Genomic DNA, 22,300 nt, shown 5'->3' with positions numbered 1-22,300 from the left:
CTCCCTGTCCTCCTGGCCGTGGTGCCCCATCACGGGAGGAGCAGCCGCTACCCTAGGAGTACGGCAGAGTGCCTAGGGTTCCCCCGCCCCTGCCCGAGAACTCTGCTCACATCGTGACACCCCTGGATGGCAGAGCAGCTCCATGAGGGGGTCACAGGCCAGAGCTGCCAGGGAGGAAATGACCCACCAGAATCCCAGGAAGACTCACCAGAAGGCCACGCTTTGGGGTAATGGTGAGACTTGCTGGGAAGGCAGCCTCGGGGATGGCCCTGAAAATGGCCAGGAGGTCAGCAGCCAGGCGCCACAGAGCAAGAGGGGAAACGAAGCAAAGGGTCCCAGAGGAGAGGCCCTCCGGTGCCCTCTACTGACAAGGCTTAGTACTGCAGCTGCTGGCGAGGGAGCCACCGTCTCAGGGTTTCAGGGTCCAGTGAGAAGTGTGGGTCCAAAGGTTAAACCGCAGTTTACACTCGTAACACGCAGTACAGAGCATATTAGATTGTTTACACACGTAAAGGGCACACAGAGCTTTCCCAGGTGGCGGTGGAGTCGGTGGGCCTTGCACTCACCTCCAGGACCACGCTGGAAGCGACTCCCAGGCGCAGCCCCGCCGAGACTGCCCTGCGTGGCGGCTCCCGCAGGCTGCGGCTCTCGCAGGCTGTGGTCGGGCCGGGCCTCCAGGGTCGCGCCCCCAGACACCTGCGCGGAGCACAGAGGCGCCTGGAATCAGGCGGTCACGGGGAGAAACGTTCTTACGTGCGCCTCTCTCCCCCCAGACGTGCTGGCCCCGCAGTACCCCTGGCAGTCGGGCGACATGGCCGTGAACATGCTGCCGCCCAACCACAGCAGTGACTTCCTGCTGGAGCCGCCCGGGCACAACAAGGAGAACGAGGACGACGTGGAGGTGATGTCCACGGACTCCTCCAGCAGCAGCAGCGACTCGGACTGAGCGGCGCCTGCGGGGCTCCACCCGGTGGGGAGAGCAGGGCGGTGCCGGCTGCAGCGGAACTGCACCCCCGCCCCCACAGAAAGTCATGGTGGACTTTCTTCTGAAGCAAATATAACGATTTTGGCTCTGAATCACTCGGTGACTGTTTGGAGGATAATCAGAATTCACTGTTGGGGGGGGGAGAGGATGCAGTGCGGCCCGGCCCTGCCCTGTGTCAGCTGCGCTGGACTGGTGCACGGTCGTCCTGGGGTGAGGCTTGAAGGAAGTGACCTGTGCACCTGTCACCAGTGGGCCTCCTAGTGGGATTATCTGGAAAGGGCGGCGGGTCACTGAACGCGCACCAAGTTGAGACAGCAGAACCCCCCGCTGAAGGTGAAGGCTGTGCCCCGGCCGGGGGCTCGGTCGGTCAGGGTATGGTCCCGGGACACAGGTGGTGGGCCGCTCCCCGGTCAGGGCACGCACGAGCATCCACCAGTGAGTGTGTCAGCGAGTGGGACAGCAACTCGGTTTCCCCCCCACCCCAGCCTCCTCCCTCTCTCTCTAAAGTCAGCAGAGTTAAACAGTAAAGTTGTTAGCTTCTGCCAGCAGGAACAGGAGAAATGGCCTCAGTTTGTACTATCTGTAATTATTATAATTTCTGTGAATAAACTAATTTATTTATACTCCTTATTTTGTTATTTTAAACTACCTTCAGTGTAGTTGAGAAAGTCATTTCTGTAACTCTAGTTGCATCTTAGACATTATTGGAGGAACTGGGGCGTGCGGCTGCACCGGAGGTACTGCACCCAACTGGCCTGGTGCTCACACTTGGGAGGTTTCTCCGAGGCGCTCACTGCCCTTCTTCATCCTCTAAAAGGTGACGAGAACTTTTTATTAATTCACGCATAAACAACAGAACTCATGGTAACACAAGTAACCCCCATGAAGAGGAACTTTATGAAACAGACAACAGAAGAGCGGCACTGTCCCGCATCTGCACGCCTTCCCGTGATGTCCGGTTCCCATGTCTGCTCCCGCACGCACTCCGTTCCAGTGTCACGCACCACGTGGCCTCGGGAGGACCCCTCTGCGCACTCCCGGAACGTCGGCCACACGCACTGGCGGAAGGGTGCGGGTGTATTAAGAGACAGAAAAGAAACCGCAACGATAAGGAACTTCCTGGATAAAATGAGTTGTTCTGAAATACAGACACTTCCTCCTCCGAGCGGACCTTACTCTGTCGTGTCTCTGTCCGTCAGGTCGTCTTCTCCATCCACGGGTGATGCCCTGTGTAGCCCAGCAGGTGGTCCAGATCTTCTCTGAAGGGGTCGTAGCCCTGTTCCCTCAAACAGCGCAGCGCCCAGAAAAGCTGGTCCAGTGGAGGAAATTCTTCCCAAGGAACCCACTCCCAGCCTAAAGAGGAGACACCAAATCTATTTAGATGAAAGGAAACAAAGGTTACTCATTTTGGCAAATTAACCTAAACTTAAAAAATTAGTTAAGTTTAAAAAGATTTTTCTGCAAGCGCCATAGCAGCGCTATGCAGTTAGCGTGGCCACACAAACGGTTTTGCGTTTCGAGTGAAGACCTGAGAAGAGAATGGAGGTCATTTAAACCATGCTGCCACTTGAACACGAAGCCAAGTTTATAAGGCTTACTTTGTGGTGAAACCCGGATTTCGTGTGACGGAGTTTTCGTCTGACTACTGGGCTAACCCAAGTGCACAGACCTTGATACACTGGAGGCCACGCCGCATTAACACGGCAGGTTCCTCGCAAGGAAGAGCACAGCATCTCTAAGCTCCCGCCACCCTTTAAAACGGCAGTGGAAGCCATCCAGAGAAGAACATCATCTGTGCCGACGACTGAATACCTGACGCCTCGAAACTAGTGTTTGCAAGTTCAGTTACATGCAATATATATTTTGCTTCACAAAAAAGCAAACTTGAGTCCTACCAGAAATATTCATATGGAAATAGGCATAAATTTCAACTTAATATTAAAAGGCCAATTAATCACCGGGCTCTCTCCACAGCTTGCGGACGTCAAGACTGTTGGCTTCTGTTCTCACTGTTGACGTCCCGGCCTCTCCCCCCTCCAGCCCCTCACTGTATCTGGGGTGCCGAGCGATGTCAGAGGTCGGAGGGACCTGCAGGGAACATCGCCAGCGAGCCGGGCACGTTTCTTACCTGCGTCCCCGTCTCCCACCCCCCGAGGCGTGAACAGCTTTAACTCACCCCGGGCCAGCTGACGGCCTCTGGATGCCGCTTCGGGGCGCTGCTGTGTGTGGTGAGCGGTGTGAGAAGTACACACGTGGTCCTCGCCTCTTCCCCGGGCAGGGAGCTCCTGAGCCCTCTGTCACTTCCCGAGCGGTAGTGACGAGAGGAGCATCTTTTTTACCCACAAAATACCCCTTTCAGCCCCACCTAGACCAGTGAGGGGCCTGGCGGCCGGGGACCCCTAGACCGCTTCAGGGTGGGGGCTGGTCACCAGAAAGACCAGGGCGTGAGTATAGGGTGGGGCACTTTCGGCCCCACCCCCAACCCTGCCGTAGGGGACAGGAGGGGAAACTGAGACTGAGGTCACCACCAAGGGACAGTCACGTGATCCATCCCAAGCTCTTCGGTGACGGAGGCTCCGGGAAAGCCCCACCCGACTCAGCCTGGACAGCCTCCGAGCTGGTGGGCGGGCCGGGACGCTGGGTGGGCGCAGAGGCCCCGCGCCCTCCCCGCGCCCTCCCCCCGCCCCGCCCGGCCCCGCCCATCTCTTCCCTCTGGCTGCTACTGAGTTACGCCCTTTGCAACACACGGGTAAGGTAAGCGAAGTGTTTTCCTGAGGCCTGTGGGCCATTTTAGCACGTCGCTGACCCTGGCAAAGGGGCCGTGGGAAGCCGCGGTGCACAGCCACGTGATCAGAAGTACAGGAGGCCGGGCCTTCCGCACGGCGTGGGAAGTGGGGGCTGTCTGTGCAGCCGAGCTCTCAGCTTTTGGGGTCTGAGGGCGACTCTGCGCAGGCGGGGTCCGCACCCAACTGCCAGCCGGCTGGTTTCTGCAGAGCTGGGGAGCTGGCTGGGCCGGTGTGAGGAAACCCCCCTCCCCCGTCGGTGCTGCAGTGTCGTGACCGCTGGGCTCGCACTCGGCTCGCACTCTGCTCGCACTCGGCTCGCACTCGGCTAGTTCAGTGCAGGGGGTCCCAGGCAGCCATGCGGCAGGAGACCACCGCACAGGAGGAGCCCCGGATGGCCGGTGCTGCTGCTCCCGGCCGGCGTCTGGCATCCTGGCGGCCAGGAAGCACCCCTCGCCACTTGGGGAGAATGAACGGTAAACCGAGGCAGGGAGGAGGAAGGACACAGGTCTCACACGCTAACTCAGAGTCCTGAGCCCGGTCTGACCATACTGCCGGTGTTCCAACATCCAAGAAACACTGTGTCAGGAAAAAGAGGAGAGTCCTTGAAATTCTATGTAGCGTTTCCACTGTCTGGGAAAGGAAGCCTGGAAACTGTGCTTCCGTCCCAGGGCCTGGACTGCGGGAGAGGGTCCCCAGCGCCCAAAGAAGGAGCCCACAAAACAACTCTGGTGAACTGCCTGCCTCTGGTCACTGTTTTACGAGGGAGTCCCTGATGCTCACAGGAAGAGCCCATAAACAACTCTGGAAAGCGCCCCAACTTTAATGAACTGCCTCCTGTCACACGTTTGTTTCACAACAAGATGAACAAATGGGGTCTGGAGCAGGGTAAGGATTCAGGTTAACAGACCCCCCACATCCCTGAGTTTGGGTCATCACATCCCCCAGGAAAGCTGGCACCACCTTCACCCGTTAATCAATATGTAACTTTTTCCCCCCCCTATTCCACCAACTGCATGAGTCCTCAGAATAAAGAACCCTCTCTCTCGGGGGCTCGGGGGGCTCTTGGCTCTCGGGCCACCGGTCCTCTGGCCACCCGGCCTCAGGCTGCCCGAGGCCTTGCCCCCCTGTCTTCAGCCGCTCTCGCTCCTGCCGCCCTGCTTTGCCCTGAAACTCTGCCTTCCACCCCTCACTCGACCGAGTCCCGTTGTCTCCATGGGAACGGGTCACTAACAAACTGACTTCACGGTAATAGATTTGCTGATCTGCAATTCTTTACCTGCGTCAGATGGAAGACCAGGTCCCTCCCGTCAACAGTTATTTCATTTAAGACATTCGTGTGACTCAAGAGACCTTAGGTTAGAACATGCCCCTGGGTTCACTCAGTCGAATCCATCTCTGATACGGTCAGACGTGATTTACTGGATCTGCAAACAGCACGGCCCCTCCCCGAGGCCCCGCCCGGCCATCTGCTCCCCCCTCTTACTGGGCGTTTCCTTCCTCATCCTTATCGTCAGTCTCTATCATAAAGTACCTGCTGATTTGCTGCCCTTGCCTCCCGCCCTGTGAAAAGCTCAAGTCCAGGAGAGCAGGGACTTCGTTCCTACCCCACCGGTTCTTCAGCACCTGCCTGGACCAGTGTCTGGCACACAGCGTTTGCTGAATGAAGAGTCTTCCATTTTAGAAGAGAAATTAAATATTTACAGGGCGGGCCCACAATGAGGCCACTCGAGTAAAGCTTCTTCACAAGGCAAATAACCTACTCATCGAGTTTACTATTTTCCTCTTCAGCTCCTTTTCTGTGTATGAAATTTGAAGAGAGGTGATACATGCAAAGCCCCAAGAACAATGTTTAACATGGAGTAACATAAAGATCAGTTACTGCCCCAAAGGCTTCCAGAGCGCTCAGAAGGTCACCAGACCACTGTCCCGTCAGGCGGGCCGTTCCCTGTAAACGGAGGTCACTGCCTCTCGGGCACCGGCGAGAAAACGCCGGAAGGAGGCACAGTGAATGTTTCGTTCAAAATTGGAGTTTGTAAAAAAAAAAAACAAAAACAAAAACAAAAAAACTAAACTAAACACTAATACTAAAGCTAACATTTACTGCTTACAGTGCTCACTAGGCTCGTAGTGATTCTTCTCCCCTACAGCGACCCCGTGAGGCAGTCACTGTTACTACAGATGAGAAAAGCAAGAGAGAGAAGATAATGTAACAACTTGCCCAGGGGTCAAGAGCTCTCCGTGGATGAGTCAAAATGCACACCGGCCCGTTCTCTGTCCCGGGCTGTCCTCATGACGCCAGAGCGTGAGCAGGTTTACATGTCTATGTGCAGAGAATAGAGTTCTCCTCCTGGGGCAGCTGACATAATATTCTTTCAAATCAAAGCAAAAAAAAAAAAAAAGCATCATCATGCATAATTCTCTTACTTTCATTCTTGTCGGGCTCGACGTTCGTAGGTTCCGAGTCATGGGTCACGTCCACCTCTCCTTTCATGAGTACGGTCACGTAATGGTAATTCTCCTTCTCCACGAAAGAGTTCACCACCGAGGCAAAGCGGACATGCTTCAGGCGCAGCGCTGCCTCCTCCCAGGTCTCCCTCCGGGCGCATTCCTCCCAGCTCTCCCTGGAAAACAGGACACTCTACTGTGTCCCGGCAACGCATCCGAGTAGAGGTGGTGGGCGGGTGACAGCTCTTGGGTGAGGCTGAAAAGGGTCCCTCGGTGTGTGGGGATGCTCGTCCCCGCCGAGGTCACGGCTGATCTGAGACACACACAGTCTTTCCTTAAATACTGGTACCTATATAGGGTGCATGGGTTCCAGGTCATGTCTGGCTGCACGGTTGTACGTGACTGTTATGCCACGATGTTCAAGCCGTCATCTAGGTTATACTGTGTGTTTCATGGGGGTGTGTATCTCTCAGATACACGCGGCCCCCGCCCGCAGGGCTGTGAACACAGAAGCTACTGCTCGTTCCCACCTGGGAAACGTGGAAGGAAGCAGACCGGCCGGAGCCGCCCACAAAGGTTGAGCGAGGAAAAGGGGCAGCGGCGAAAGCGTTACTCCCACTGCGGATGCCTCTGGGGCCAGGCAGACGGCGGGGGACCCCAGCAGAAAGGAAATGCAGCGTGGTGTGCTAAAAGCAGGAGCCAGTGGAGGGGGGCCAGTGCCACCCTAAGTCAGTCCCCCACATCAGGGAGCTGTGCAGAGCAGAAGTCCCCAGAAGGCTTCCAGAAGACGACCAATGACCACACCCCGAGAAAGCTGGCACACGTGCGAATCTGCTCTGAGCAAGCACCAGTGGATGGACGGATGGACAACAGCAGTACTAGGCCCCTGAAAAGTTTGCGGCCCCTCTTTCCCTCACTTTGCAGAAGCAAGGAGCCCAGACACAGGGAGAAGAGGAGAAGGTGGAGAAAGCGAAACAGCAGCCCACCCCACCACCCCCCACCTCCACAGGGAAGAGAGAAATGCTCGGGAGTGGATCATAGTGGCCAAAATGGGATTTCCTTTCATAATCAAGAGACAGGAAAACAGGAGAATTTGCAGGAAACATCGTGGAGCGGCAGCAACGGGAAAGACAGATCCTGTTTGGAGATAACGGAAGGAGAAACTGAAGCCATTTCCTGTTTGTTTTCCATCAAACTTAGCCCGCTCAGTATACCAGTTACAGACAGTTACATACAGTTACCAGTTACTCAGTATACCAATTACAGTTACATACAGCTACAGACAGGTAAGTAAAGGCTTACATGTGAAGAGCTTAGCGTACAAAATATCTAGCACTTAGTAAAAAGCTCATTGAAGTTCAATGTTGGCTCTTATCAGTCGATATTTAGTCAAGACTCCAACATCACCTTGTGTTATTAAGAATGCTACTGCTAGCCTTTGCTCTAGCAACCATACACCAGTTACACTAGTGCTTCGTTTGTGCTCTAAGGTTGGCTAATGCCCACCAACTGACACACTAATACGGTGTGTCTGTACGCACAGTTTGCTCTTTAATCTACATATTTATGAACTGATGGGTCATCATAATTCCCTGAAAGTGATAAACTGATGCTTTTTAAAATCGTAAACACTGCCCTGGCTGTGTAGCTCAGTTGGTTACAGCACCCTCCCCCCACACGCACACCAAGGTTGTGGGTTTGACTCCCACTCAGAGGGCACATACGAGAAGCTCAATAAGCGAAACAACAGATCGATGTTTCCCTCTCCACCCCCTTCCCCTCTCTCTCTAAAATCAATTTAAAAATATACAGATTTAAAAAAATAAAAAATAAAGTTCCAAAGACTTTTAAAAATTCCATGTGCTAAAAGGTCCTAAGAATTCCGTAGTGTATAAAGAACAGAGTCTGATTAAAAGGCACTATAGGATCAAACCCCTACTTCTAACTACCACTTTATAAGAAACAGGTGGACCAAATTCTTCAACACAGCCTGGGGGAAGGGGGCGGGGTTAAGGTTAGAGATTTTCAAAATTTATTAACCTCAGGCAACACGTGCCTCTCCTCTGATCTCCATTGGTGCAAAACAGTCAAAAAGCACTTTCAAGACAATTGGGGAAAATGGCACAGACTGGGTATGATATTAAAGAATTGTTAGGTGTGAAAATAGTAGCGTGGCTGTTTTTAAAAGTTTATTACAGGTACATACTTAACTGTTTCGGGGTGGTATAATAGGATCTCTGAGATTTCCTTTGAACTGGTCTGGAAAACAAGGGTGTTTGTGTCTGTTGGGGACAGCGGCAAAGATGAGACAAGCAGCAGCCGATGATGGGTTCAGAAGGATTTACTATTTCCTCTGCTTTTATGTAGGTCTGGAACTTTTGAACTAAAGGAAAACCAAGCACTGGGCCCGAATGCTTTAGACGCAGTTTGTCTGCTATTAACTCAAACCGTATTCTCACTGCAGAAGGCACCTTTCGGCCCAGTCCCAGGCAGAACTGCCTCTTAACTGTCCAACTTTCTCTGCCAGTCTGATATATCCTCAAATCACAGAATGCCAAAGCAGAGGCCTTGCACGAGTACTTCGTCCTCCTTCCCCATTTTAAAGACGGGGAAACTGAGGCTCAGGAAGTTTCTCTAGCCCGCAGCTGGACCTACGCGGGCAGGCACTAGAGTAAGGACACCTGCGTGCGTTTAAATCCCCAGGAAACCTCGAAAAGCTCTTAACTGACCACGCTGGACTGCTCGAGGTTTACAAATACTCCCTTTGCGCCTTTTCTGGGTGAGCACTGAGAAAAACACACATCGCAAACCAACTCCCAGCCGCGGCAGGGCCGGCGCAGAGATGCAAGGACTGAGTGGGCGAGAGCACCCTTCTCCCATCTGGTCCTGATCTGCAGCCCCGTCGGCCGGTGCCACCGCCACGCGGGGCCCCAAAGGAGGCCACCAAAGCAGCGGGAAACCGCTCCGCGTTGCGCACGCAGTGCACGAGCTCGTCCTACCGGGCACATTCCGCTCCCCCCTCCCCCACCCCGGCTCGGACGCGGGGGTCTGCTTACCCGAACTCCAGGTGACCCCCAGGAAGCTGGAAACTGCCAGCTCCGACCGACCCTTTCCTCTTTCCCAGGAGGACGCAACGAGGGTGCCTGCAGCTGGTCACCACCACTCCCACCCCGACCCCGGGCCGCCGCGCCCGCGCCGCCTCCGAACTGGCGCTCATCACGCCTGGGGACTCGGGGAGCCGCCGCGTCCGGACGTCAGCCCCGCCCCCAAGGCCGCCACCAATCCGGTGCTGCGCCGGCGCGGGCTCCGCCTGCCTCTGCGGCTGACCTTGGTACTCGCTGTCTCCGACTTGGGGTCAAGCTCACCGGCGGGTTCCTGCTTAGGAAGCTCGGTCCTTGCTCTCGAAAGGACTGCGTGCCAAGGGCTGCGTTTTTTCTAACGCCACTTACTGTTCCGCTTTTACCATGTCTTTATTCGCAGATCCCTCCAAACGATGCACGCCCCAGCCACCTGCTTTCACAAACCTGTGCCTTTGCACGTCCCATTTTTTTCTTTGATCTTCCCCACCGCAGTGAACTCATTCCACTCGAGCGCGAATCAATGCGGCACCAGGGTAAGGACACACACACAGTGTAGAAACGCCCTAATATCACCAACAGTGTTCACAAATCGTGGGGGGAAATAGCACTCAACACTAAATTGTTCTGGGAGTTTGTGACCTAATCAGGAGAGAAAACAGACTCTTCCAGTTCACACACCTTGAACCAACACAAAATCCCAGCGGAGTCAAAACTGTAATTAGAACAAACTAAAATTCTCCTCAGGGATGGGGAGGATTTCCTTTTTTTTTTTTTTTTTCATAATTAACGTAAATTGTTTTAGTTCTACCAAAATAATGTGCGCATAATTTACAACAGCCAAATGAATGGTACAAGAAAGAATGGAGAATGAGCAATCTTACCCTCTGGTCCTCTTTCCACCCACTCCCGATTCTTTGTTTTTATTTGGTTATGTATTTAAAAGAAATATGTTTATTCTGCATTTTGTAGTAAATGAAGATTAATTAAGCTGTGTTACAGCATCTCTCTTTATTCCCAGGAATACAAGTTTAGCTTAAAATTTGAAAAGTCAATTGGTATAATGTACCATATTAACAGATGGAAAAAGGAAGCACATAATCATCTGAATAGAGGCAGGAAAAAAATGATGAATTTCAGTACTCATCCATCATTTTTTAACAAATGTAAGCAAACTAGAAGTAAAAGGGAATTCTAACCAAGATGATACAGGGCATCTATGAAGACCTATGGTTGACATCATATTTAATTATTGTTATGGGCTGAATCATGCCCTGCCCTATATTCGTGTTGAAGTGCTAACGACCAATGCTCATAATGTGACTCTTTATAGGTAGGATCTATAAAGAGGGAATTAAATTAAAGTGAGGTCGTTAGGGTGGATCCTAACGCAATTTGACTGGTTTTCTTGAACAGGAGGTGAGGACTCAGACACCGGGAGGGACCCTGTGGAGACACGGGGAGAAGACGGCCATCGGCGAGCAGAGGAGGGAGGCCTCGGAAAACACAATCCCACTGACACTTTGACCTTAGACTTCAGACTCCCACGTTGCAAGAAAAAAAACTGTTGTGGTGCTTTGTTATGGCAGCTCTAGCAAACTGATACAGTGGCGAGAGACTGAGGTTCGAGAGAAGCAAGGACATCCCCTCTCAGAACTTTCAGTCATATTTCTGGAGGCGCTTGTTTGCACAACCAATAAAATCAAGAAAAACCAATCACTTGGAAAGGAAGAAGTAACTGCCTTTATTCATGGGTGAATCTGTTTCATTATGCTAAGTGAAAGGAAGAAGATATAAAAGACCATCTGCTGGATGACTCCGTTTATGTGACGTCATGGAATAGACCCGGGTTTGTTGTAGGCACAGAAAACAGGGCGGTGTTCACCTGAGGCTGAAGGTTCCTTAAGAAGGGACTTGAAGGATTTTGGGGGGTGAAGGAGTCGCTGTTCCTCTTGATCGTGATAACAGTGACGTGGTGACCTGTTTGTCAAAACTCAAAGAATTGTGCACCAAAATGGTGCAGAATTTTACTCTACATATGGCAAACCTCCATAAATGTGGCTTTAAAATGAATCAGAATTTTTAAAAAATGCAATGTGGACTTGGCAGAAAGGAAAAGTCAAGGTGCAGCGGCAGCAGAGGGGTTCAAGACAGTGCAAAGCTGAGCTGTCCAAAGCTGTCCCTGTGGGTGGGGTTGTATCCTTGTTGACTGTGACATTTCTTGGGAAGCTAGACTTTTGGGGAAACAGGCTTCTCCCCTCACAAGGCCTTAGAGGTGGTGATAGGCCCACCTATGGTGTTGGTAGGCCCAGCCATTCCCGTTAGGGAGAGTCGGCTCCCCCTAAAACAGTAAAACGTCAGGGACTGAAATGGGTAGGTAAGGAGGGTCAGCCTATGACATTCAGAAATCACATTCAGCAGCTAGTTTAAACTTTTTCTTCACTGTGTTGTAACTTCATTTCACTATCCAAAGCCTCCAGCAGAGTCTGGTTAGGTGTGAGGGCCTGGTCTTCACTGTGCCTCGGAGAGCTGGGAGACACCTGGGTCTGCCCTTGCATTGAAGGAAGAAGAACGGAGAGCAACACTGAGGGCAGGGATCTCACTTTGGTCTCGGCGCCCACTGCGGTCAGAACGGTGATTAAGACCCAAGTGCCTAGTGAATGAAGACTTCAGTGAAAGGTTCTCTTCTTGGGGTGTAACAGAACAGTCTCAGTGTAATTAAGCAAACTAGAGAACAACATCCCCGCCCCCGCAATTTTCATGCTGTACGTAGACACGTAGCATGATTCACATGAAATACAAGTGTCCAGGAAAGGAAAAAGGCACCAAGATGACGTTTGTGAATCCAACAGGAGAAGCATAAATCTGCCTGCTCAGACGTCACAAACTCTTACTCGAGAATCCACATATCGGATTTCCCTTCTGCAGGGTTCGCAGCTGGTGGAACGCTGGCTCACTCCACTAGTGACAGCAACATTAGAGCCAGCCAGTTTCTCATCGTCACTTCTTCCTCGTTTATCCGGATTCCCAGCTGAAGGGTAGGCGACCCCCGCACGGGGGCCCTCCCCCGCCCAGCTCCAGGTCTGCACCCAGCAGCACCCTTCTCCTCCCTCCCACTCACGCAGAAATGTCACGCACTCAGACTAGAGGGTGCCAGCTTCCCCACACGGGCTATTTTGTCTGCCTCCAAAACTTCCTTATTTTAGTGGTAACGTATCTCTTTATTTTCCACGCCTCTTCTGTGTGTTTGTTAGTACTGACTCAGCTTTTCCCCTAAGGCGGTCAGATACTACTTCACAGTTTACGCTGAAGCCAGGAATAGTCCTGGGAGTGGATCATGAAGCACGCCTCCCTTCACTCGCCTTAAGAGAATGCTAACACGCTTAGGTTACAAGATGAAACGCTCCAGTTCACGTGGATGCTGTCAATGTCTCTTTCCTTCACCCACTACCTCCTCCTCGGGAGGCTGATTTGGAGAAGAGCTGCCACAGCCGGATTCCTTCCTATGCCCACTCTGCCCTTGGCCGCCCTGTGCCAGTGGGAGGGGCTGAGTTCTTGTCCCACGCCCAAGCTTCCGGTTGGAACTCACCCAGCTTCTCCTGCTCTTTCTCACCAGCCCGTCCCTCAGTGTGATGTTTGGAGCTGTAGGACACTCAGGAACCTGCCTGTGGTTTGATTTGATATGGCATGGTATGTATTGTAGAAGAATCAAACATTTAACTCACACTGCAATTAAGATGTACAAATAGATACATAAATGAATGAATATTTTTTTCTATGTCTTTCTATTTTTTCTCTCTTTTACTCTTTCTTCCTTTTTATTTTTAAGAAGTCTGATTTTTTGCACAAAACTCTGTCACTAGTTGGTGTATGGGTCTCTGGAGACTTCGTTAAACATTAAGTCTGATTCAAACAGTCTAATCTAATAATTCAGAATCATTAAGTCATGTTCGGTCTGTCTTGGTTCAAATGGCTGGCCTGTCAGTCAGCTTTCTCCTCCTTATTTTTTACTTAAGACCTTCAAGTGTATGGGGTTGTGCTCTATGTAACACTTTGGGGAGATGGTTTCCTTGAATTCATGAGGTGCCCAGCGACCAGGTGGGCAAGGAATCCGGAACCAAGGGTGGCAAAGAACCCCCTCCCCACCCACCGGACCATACCCTGTGACCGAGAGTGCTTTGGTTCAGGGGACTTTCAAGGCAACCCCTGCTCAGAGCCTCCAATGGGAAGCTGGACAAGGCTGGGACCAGAGACCCGCCTGCTTTCAACACTGCGCACACTCACGGAAGGAAGCCTCCTCCTCCGGGCTGAGGATCACGGAGAAGAAAACCTGACATGTCACTCACAACCAGTCCTAAGGGACAGGAAGAAAAAGGCTGTCCCCTCCATTCTGTAAAATCTGTAATTTATGGCTGAGCCCTGGTCCTTCATATTCTTAAGAAAGACACCCTGGCTGGCGTAGCTCAGTGGATTGAGCACGGGCTGCGAACCAAAGCATCGCAGGTTCGATTCCCAGCCAGGGTACATGCCTGGGTTGCAGGCCATGGCCCCCAGCAACCACACATTGATGTTTCTCTCTCTCTCTCTTTTTCCCTCCCTTACCTCTCTAAAAATAAATAAATAAAATCTTTAAAAAAAAAAAGAAAGATGCAAAGGTCTGACTGGCAAGCACATTGCTCTGTGTATAGTCCTATTGTGAATGGTAGAAACTGAATAATAGATCGGTCTCCTTGCATTTCTTTAATAAAAATGCGGTTTATCCCTCTAAAATGAATATATCAGACAGGTATCAGCCTGTAGTAGATTACAGGTAATACTGGCCAAATTATTTGCTCCTCCTTTTGTTGTGAAATGGAATCTAATGTCCTTTCCTTTGAAACTGGCCTTCGTAATGTTCTTGACCGAAAGAATGTCATGGAAAAATGATCGGCTGTTTCCCAAACTAAGTCATCAGAATCTTTGTCGTTTTTCCTCCAGGTATGGGTGGATAGATGAATAAGCAAAATATGGCACACGCATACAACGGAACATCACTCAGCCTTAAAAAGGAATGAAATGTTGACACCACGATAAGGATGAACCTTGAGGACATTTCACTAAGTGAAAGGAGCCAGACGTGGAAAGACAAATACTGAATGACGCACACTGGTCCGAACCCTCGAGTAGTGAAATTCTCAGAAACAGAAGCGGAATAGTGGTTCCCGGGGGTCGGGGGAGGGGAGACACATGACTTAAGTTATAAAAGATGAAAAAACTCTAGAGGTGGGTGGTGGTGGCAGCTGAACACCAATGCAAACGCGCTTAATGCCACGGAAGCGCACGCTGAAAAGTGGTTCATGCTGTGTAACTGTGTACGAGGTCTCTCCAGGAGGTACCCAGCCACGTACTATGAAAACAGACACATTTATTGAAGAAGATACAAGAAAGATTGTACACAGGGCAATGACACCTCAGTCCCCTTCAAAGTAGGCACCTTGGGACCTCACACAGTTCTCCCAATCGCCATGAGCTGCCCCATCCTATTTTTCTGAATCTCATCAAAAGTCTGAAATCTCTTCCCTTTCAAAAGTGATTTTAGTTTTGGGAAAAGTCAGAAGTCGTAGGGTGCCAAATCTGGGCCGTAGTGGGGCTGAGTCACCCGGGGGATTTGATGTTTCCCCAGAAAGCTTCATGAGATGTGATGTGTGAGTGGGTGTGTTGTCGTGATCAAGCTGCCAATCACCAGCTGCCCTTAGCTGCGGCCTTCTGAATCATCCGAATAGCTTCCAGAGGAATGTTCAAGCTTAATGCAAAATTGGATGCAAATTCATTGCTCTACTTGCCCAGTCAGTTTGAATGCAGTGGCCACACAGTACACAGGCTCACTCAACAGCACCTACTGCCCCCACTGACTAGTGCAGTGAAGTTGTCATTGTTTACACATGCGCATTCTAGTCCACTCTCCTTGGCTGCCAGGTTACATTGATGTTGTGCAAACTATTCTTGTTATATTAACCATGGCTGGACTTTTTCTGGGCAGACCTCGTATAAAAGCACATGAAATCTTTATATATGAAATTTAATTATACACAAATATATATGTAATATATGTAACATTGAATATACATTGTTTTACATATATTTGTTATATATGTGTGTATGTGTATATATATATGTATGTATATGAAAGCACACGAAGGAGAGAGAGAGAAAGGATTCACTGCCCAGCTGTGAGGAGTGTGGTTGGCCAACACTGACCAGCTGTAAGCGCCTTCAGGGCCCTCCCCTTGGTGTTTGGACCAAGGTCACATTATTCTCATGGTGCCCCCCAGCCAACGAATTGCTCGAGTCAGTGGTGTGAGTCATTTCCACCCCACGCAGAGTTCATCTAACAGGCGGTCTCTGCCACAGAGCTCCTTACTGGGGAGCTCTGGTCCCCCAGAGCTCTGGTACCCAGAGGCTCGCAATTGTGGCCTCTGGTGAGGTTATTCGTTTGATGGTACCCCTGCCAAACATTTCTCCCTCACCTTTTCTCGGGAAGTATTACTCTCTGACAAACCTTTTGCACCCCTAAGTCTCTATTTCCTGGGGAGCTTAATCAGCACAACTTCATGAGAAAGGACTTCTTGCTCCCCTGACAAATCTACATAAACCTGAGCCCTCGCCCTAATCCTTTCTCTTTCTCCCATTCTACATGATTCTGTTGGTTTTCTTTTTATCTCTAACCACACTTAAATAAATTCTTAGTTCATTTATTATTTCTCTTCCATGATTCTGTAAGCTCTGATGACAGAAGATATTTTCTAGTCCAAATCAGTGAACCTAACTAAACTCAGTGGAGCACCTGACATATGCTAGCCTAGTCACTCGGTAAATATTTATTTGTGAAGTGCATGCCGCATGAATGAATGCGGTACATGACGTTCCAAGGCCCCTCTTTCATCAGAGGGGGGAACCAGAGCTTCCTGGGAGCAACAGGGGCTTTGAACACAGGCTCGCACTCAAATTCCTTTCCTGTCCTTGTGTATTAGTGACGTTTGCTACATAACAAACTACCCCAAAACCTGGTGACTTGAAACGACTATTTATTTCACTTAGAATTCTTAGTCTCAGCGGGATGGCCATGTCAGCTTGTCTGTGCTGGGGGCATCGTTGTTGTGGGCGGTGGTGGTTTGTCTGCTGAGGACGGCCTGGCCTCACTGGTGCGGGCCAGAAAGGTAACCGGTGGTCCTCGTGGCCACATAACTCATGAGGAGCGAAAGAGCAAACCCCAGAGTGCAGGAACTTTTCACCTCTGCTTGCCACGTTTCTTTCCCAGACCAACACAAGTCACCTGGCCAACTCATTTAAGGAGAAGTAATCTCCACTTTTTTTAATGCCCTGAGAGTATCATAATAGTGCCTCTTTAAATTTATTGATTTTCAGAGAGAGAGAGAAAGGGGGTGAGGGAAGAGAGAGAGAAACATGTGCCTTCCACTTAGCTATGCATTCATTGGTTGATTGTTGCATGTGCTCTGAGCAGGGATCAAACCCGCAACCGTGGCGTACACTGGGACGATACTCCAATCAACTGAGCTACCTGGCCAGGGTTCAGTACTTGGCCTTGGAATGCATATCATCTTACAGCTGAAGCAACCGAGACTCAGATAAGTTAAGATCACACAGGTGGAGGTGCTCGTTGCCCTCCCATTACCTTTCACCGGGTTCAGGTGCTCTCTGGCCGCAGGTCGGATATTGAGGCTGCGGTGCCCCAGTTCCAAAGATCAAAGTTCGCCTAGTCCTGCTGTCCCGTGCCCAGCAGCTCTGCACTGGGCCTCCCCAGGGCGTGTGGCCTCCGCCGGGATAACCCCAGGCCCCGCCCACCGCGCGGCCCAACTGCAGCGTCGCGGGCGCCCCCCCCCCCGCGCCTGCGCAGGCGCGGAGGGGACGGGTCGGACGCAGAAATGGCGACCTCCATATTCTGCAGCCGGCTCTTGGCCGCCGCGACCCTACGGAGCCGCCCGCCCCGGAGGGCGCTGGGGGCCGCCGCCCAGGTACGGAGCCCAGCCTGCTCGTGCTGGGAGGGTCGGTGGGAGGAAGGGCGAGGCGGGAGACTCGGCTCCGTGGGCCAGGTGGGAAGGGACCCGAGGCCCAGCTGACATCGGTGACATTGGCTGACACCGGCTGCCCCGCCCGGGACTGCGAGCCGGCTCCTGTCTGCGTCGCTGGGCTCCGGCCCTCCGTCCTTGCGGGGCCCGGCGACCGGCTGCCGCTGCTCCCCCAGGCTCGAGGGGGCGGCGGGCGGCCGGGGTGGGGTCCGAGGGCAGGTGCGGGGGCCGGGCCGTCCCTTTCTGCTCTTCCCGGCCCCGCGAGGGCGGCCGGGGCTCTCGCGGCCCCCTCTGGGGACGGGGACGTGGCCTTCAGATGCACTCGGTGTTCCCGGGGGGCTGTCGGAGGTGGGGACCGCGGTGCTTGCTGAAGGCGCTCCTGGGGCGGGGCGGCGCCGGGAAGTTCGCCGCTTCCCTCCCGCGGGCGGTCGAGGAGCGCCCGCCCTGTTGGCTCCGATGGCAGTGGGATGATGTTTCCCGGGCGACCAGCTGGGGAAGTAAGAAAACAGTGTCTTGTGTCACTTCAGTTTTGGATACATTATAGCATCATGGCCACGGGTTTGCTTTGGCTTGGTTTCTAGTGTTTCCTGTGTGCCCGGTACGTGCTGAGCCTTTTGCACGGAGTCTCTTACTAGGCTTTTCGGCAGCCCCGCGGGGGAGGCCTTACCCTCCGCGCCGCTGATGAAGCCGCGGACGCCGCGAGGACGGGTAGCCTGGGTTAGGTCAGGAACAGGTAAGGTCGGAGCTCAGGTGTGACTCCACAACTGCCTGGCCCCAGAGCTTGTGCGCCTGAATCTGCTCTGCAGGTTTTTTTCCCGGCCGTGAGAAGTGGCCGATTCTTTTCCACGTTGATACGTTGAAACTTGAGGAAGGGCATAATAGGCTTTGTAAGAAGTACCTCTTCAGATGTGCTGTTAAGGAATTGATTTTGACCCCACTTTTTTTTTCTTTTAAAAGCTGTTTGTACTCTCAGCCTCGAGGTAGTGATTTTCAGGCGTTTGCTTTCTGATAGGAAACATGATGTGTTTTGGCCTTGGACTTTCTTATGAATTGTAAAGGGTGCTGTCTAATTTTTAGATTATGTCTTCATCATAATCATCATCTTTATCCTTTTGGATATTCCTTGTAAGCCTTTGTGTCTCCTTATGGAGGTGCCTGGTGTATTGTCTTGATAACATCTTCTCTTCCACCCTCCCATCAGGCTGTAGAGTTTGGAAGGACCTCAGTAGTCTGCCCCTTTGCTTTGTAGGTGAGGACTTGGAAGTGCAGGGTCCAGGAAACGTTTTCAAGGTCACATGTTTAGTTTGGTACGAAAGGATGAAGTGCTTCAGATATTTTTAAAAGCCTTTCAAGTGGTATAAAAGCTATCAGCAGTACCTTATGTGTGCTGCTGATTCTCTATAAGTGTAAGTATTTGCAAGAAACCGTGCAGGTACACAGAAGTCTCCCCTTCTCCTTGGGGACAAGCTCCCAGACCCCCCAGTAGGTGCCTGAAATCACGGATAGTAACAAACCCTTCGATGCATTGTTTTTCCCTATCTATGCATACATGTAATAGAGTTAATTTACAAGTTAGGCACAGTAGGATGTGCAGCAGTAACATAACACGCTGGAACAGTTACGGTGATGTGCGCATTAGCACGGAGGACAGAGGCCATCCCTAGGTAACACGAGGGTGGCTTGCTCACAGGTGCTGTGATACACGGCAGTCGATCTGATAACCACAGTGGCTGCCGCATGCCTAATGGGCAGGCAGTGTGTGCAGCGAGGATGTACCCGGCAGAGGGATAACTCCCGTTCCCTCGGAGAGCAGCCCGCACTCCGGGCAGCTGGGGCAGTGACCGCCGTGGTCCTGGAGGGAGGACTGGACCGCGCACCGCAACATCCAGTACAGGCTTCTGAGTCTTGAGTGTGTGAAGGAGTGATGGTGCCAAATCATTTGATTATCACATATCAAGTGCCGGGCGGTTTGTTGGGTGCCGGAGGAATGGTGGAGAGAAGAAAGTTGGGAAGTGTTTTTGGTTTGTTGGGAAAAGTAAGATTAGTCTTAGATCTGCCGAATCTGGCCTTGAGACAGAAGTGCTCTGTAGCTCAGTGGAGATAGGGTAGTGAAGCTCAGATGAGAGACGAGAGATGAGAGGAAATAAGTAAAACTACAAGGGTAACATTTGATGTTTATCTGGTAGATTAGCTTTTAGTTTTATGTTGTGATTTAGGTACTGCACATGTTACATTTTATTGAGCGTACCAGGTTCGTTACAGTTACGAAGAACCAAGTACTCTATAGAAACAAAGTGTCTTGAGAAGGTGTCTTGAGTGAGAATGACTGCCCAGTGGCTATCATATGTAAATGTCTCCCCAATTTCTTCAGGTTCTGGGGAGCTCCGGACTGTTTAACAACCATGGACTCCAAGTGCAGCAGCAGCAGCAAAGGAGCCTCTCTCTGCACGAGTACATGAGCATGCAGCTGTTGCAGGACGCCGGGGTCGCCATTCCCAAGGGACAAGTGGCCAAGTCACCGGACGAAGTTTATGCCATCGCCAAAAAATTAGGTACCGAATTCAAAAACTCACGCCACCTTGGCATGGAACTCGGAGAAGATGGGAACTTTACTTTTGGTTTAATGACAACTCTGAGTTTTTATTTTATTAATGAAATTAAAACAGTGAATTCTGTTTGCTTAGAAGGCAGGACTTTATGATTGTTGATATTCTAAAATTATTACATGAGCATGAGCTCCTCTAGTGCGAGTAACCTGAGGGCTCCTTACCGTGCGCGAGGAAGCCGAAGTCCGGTTTGTAGTCGGACCGCGGTGGACGGGGAGGGAAGTGGCGGTCGCTGCCCCGTAGTTTACCAGTGTGGCTCCTGTGGGGGTCCTTCGGGGTCGGTGGAGGGTGATCTTAGCCGCTTATGTGACTGTAAAGAGAGGCTCAGTATCTGCGCCCCAAACCTGTTTGGGCGTTAAAAAATAGGGAGTCAAGGGGAAAGCAGAAAGTCGAGCGCTGGAACCCAGACTCCACGGGAACGGGGCTTCTTTGTCTGGTTTCGTTCACCGGCACCCCCCCCAGCTCACAGGGGAGTCGGGGGGCCTGACGTTCGGGCAACCAGCAGATATTGATGAACTAAGAATAATGAACATAAATGAGTTATATATAATGAATATGAATCAACTAAGAACCTATGTCTATTAGTAGGTTCTTTAATTGATAACAGAAATCTTAATAATAGGTTTTGTTCATTTGAATTTAATCTCGTAATTAAAACAAATTTTGACTTTGGAAAATAAGCTGCAGTTTATTTCTTTAATGATTTAATGAGAGAACTTAATAATGAGTAATATACTATCTATGTAATATGTTTTGGTTTTTAGCAGTACTTAAAATTCCACCACTATCTGCTCTGGCTGGTGTGGCTCAGTGGACTGAGTGCCAGCTTCCGAACTGAAGGGTCGCCAGTTCGATTCCCAGTCAGGGCACATGCCTGGGTTGCAGGCCAGGTCCCCAGTAGGGGGATGTGAGAGGCAACCACACACTAATGTTTTTCTTCCGCTCTTTCTCCTTCCTTTCTCCTGTCTCTAAAATTTTTAAAACATTAATCAATTAATTAATTCCACCAGTATCTTTGTGGGTCAGCACAGTTCATCGCTCTTGTGTGTACCTTTGATTACATGGCTTTAAATGTGCTTTGGTGAAGGCTTTGCTTTTACTAGTTTTTCAAGAAAGATACGGAACGTTTAGAAATGTTTCAGACGTTTGAAGTTCCTTCCGTGCCCGTACTTGTTTGTCTCCAGACGGTCGTTTCTTTCACAAGTGAGGGCACGCTCAGCCGCACCGTGGCCGGGGGCCACGGGCCGCGCTTCCAGACGCGGGTGGTGGCCGTGACTTCCTCGGCGTGCAGGCGTGGTTTTTCATGTGCCGTGTTTGTTGTTGTTAATCCGAAACACTAGTTTTACTCTGAAACATTATGTTGATGTTTACCTGAACCATGGGATTATGAGCAAACTTCTTTTTATTTAGCAAAAGCTTGTGTAAGTTCACACCAGCTTTGGTGAAGTGTTTGTTCCTTGGTGGTGACCTGTAGTTTGAACTTGGACGTGGTAAACGGTGGACCTCGCTGTTACCTTGGAAGCACCGTGCATGAAAGGCTCTAAGGGTCAAGGCTGGAAGAAAACTCACGAGTGTAGATTTTATTTCCATAGTACTGCGTGCAAAGGCTACTTTTTACTAAACGACCCTGAGATTCGGTCTTTTCCCACATGACCCAAACGTTAATTTCTAAGAAGACCCGCTAGGAAAGAAGGAAAACTTGGAAATGTAATTGAGAAAGTTTATGTTTTTCGTATGCTAACCTTGTGTCCTTAAGGATGAATTTCCAACCCTCTGACTTTCTGTTTTTAAAATTTCTGTTACTTTAATCTTTTGAGTGATTTTTTTTTTGTTTACCAGTTCTTTCCTTCATAGTAATGCTGAATGTTTTCCATACCAGTAATATTAACAGGGCCTGATTTATAGATAATGAAGTCAGTAAAAGATGTTTCTTCTTCCAAATTTTATAATTATTATAATTGTTTTTTTGAAAATTTTTCATGTATTTTCTCATTTAGTCTTATTTCACTATTCTATTAGAAAAAAATAATTTGTAGAACTCTCATAAAACGAGTAGGATCTATTTGGATGCCAAGTGTTTGTATTCTTTACTCTTTGTAAAAATCTTTAGTGACTCTTAGCTACGGAAGAAAACAGGTATGTGTGAGATACAACGCAACTGGGGTTATTTCTGGCAAGCACTCCAGGACCGGGGCTCACAGGTGGCGGGGAGCCCCGAGGGGCAGGCGGCATCTCGCCCCCCACAGATGTCTGTGCCCTCACTGAGGAGCGCCAGGCATGGTGGCTGCGGTGGGCAGAGGACTAGACAGGGACCTCCCCGTCTGGGGACAGGAAG

General features: G+C 50.8%; 3 protein-coding genes and 1 long non-coding RNA gene across 4 annotated transcripts in view; 2 read left to right on the top strand and 2 right to left on the bottom strand.

Annotated features, from left to right (window-relative positions):
* The window catches only part of MED4 (mediator complex subunit 4), a 14,076-nt gene extending 12,575 nt beyond the window's left edge, over positions 1 to 1,501 (top strand). The window contains exon 7 of the mRNA XM_028526751.2: positions 774 to 1,501. Coding sequence (XP_028382552.1) covers positions 774 to 946 — 173 coding nt within the window. The 3' untranslated portion in view covers positions 947 to 1,501. The remainder of the gene's footprint in view (positions 1 to 773) is intronic.
* The window catches only part of LOC118497295, a 25,123-nt gene extending 5,135 nt beyond the window's left edge, over positions 1 to 19,988 (bottom strand). The window contains exons 1-2 of the long non-coding RNA XR_004899819.1: positions 19,973 to 19,988; positions 13,629 to 13,634 (exon numbers count right to left, since the gene is read on the bottom strand). This is a non-coding gene — a long non-coding RNA (uncharacterized LOC118497295). The remainder of the gene's footprint in view (positions 1 to 13,628; positions 13,635 to 19,972) is intronic.
* Positions 2,105 to 9,457, bottom strand: NUDT15 (nudix hydrolase 15). The gene is made up of 3 exons (XM_028526254.2): positions 9,273 to 9,457; positions 6,196 to 6,392; positions 2,105 to 2,338 (listed from the first exon to the last, which is right to left on the bottom strand). Exons 1-3 carry the CDS (start codon positions 9,431 to 9,433, stop codon positions 2,181 to 2,183), a joined length of 516 nt encoding a protein of 171 aa, XP_028382055.1. The 5' UTR covers positions 9,434 to 9,457; the 3' UTR covers positions 2,105 to 2,180.
* The window catches only part of SUCLA2 (succinate-CoA ligase ADP-forming subunit beta), a 20,126-nt gene continuing 14,994 nt past the window's right edge, over positions 17,169 to 22,300 (top strand). The window contains exons 1-2 of the mRNA XM_028526618.2: positions 17,169 to 17,305; positions 19,731 to 19,911. Of these exons, the coding sequence (XP_028382419.1) occupies positions 17,216 to 17,305; positions 19,731 to 19,911 (271 nt within the window). The 5' untranslated portion in view covers positions 17,169 to 17,215. The remainder of the gene's footprint in view (positions 17,306 to 19,730; positions 19,912 to 22,300) is intronic.

This window comes from Phyllostomus discolor, chromosome 11 (genome assembly GCF_004126475.2).
Source record: "Phyllostomus discolor isolate MPI-MPIP mPhyDis1 chromosome 11, mPhyDis1.pri.v3, whole genome shotgun sequence".
NCBI lineage: Eukaryota > Metazoa > Chordata > Mammalia > Chiroptera > Phyllostomidae > Phyllostomus > Phyllostomus discolor.
This window is presented reverse-complemented; position numbering and strand designations above follow the sequence as displayed.

What these genes read in the sequence shown, in the direction of transcription:
- NUDT15 (XM_028526254.2), bottom strand. Translation starts at nt 9,433, where the DNA reads ATGAGCGCCAGTTCGGAGGCGGCGCGGGCGCGGCGGCCCGGGGTCGGG. An exon ending in GGGGGTCACCTGGAGTTCGG is followed by an intron (nt 6,393 to 9,272) that starts GTAAGCAGACCC and finishes CCTGTTTTCCAG; the next exon opens with GGAGAGCTGGGAGGAATGCG. An exon ending in CGAGCCCGACAAGAATGAAA is followed by an intron (nt 2,339 to 6,195) that starts GTAAGAGAATTA and finishes TCTCCTCTTTAG; the next exon opens with GCTGGGAGTGGGTTCCTTGG.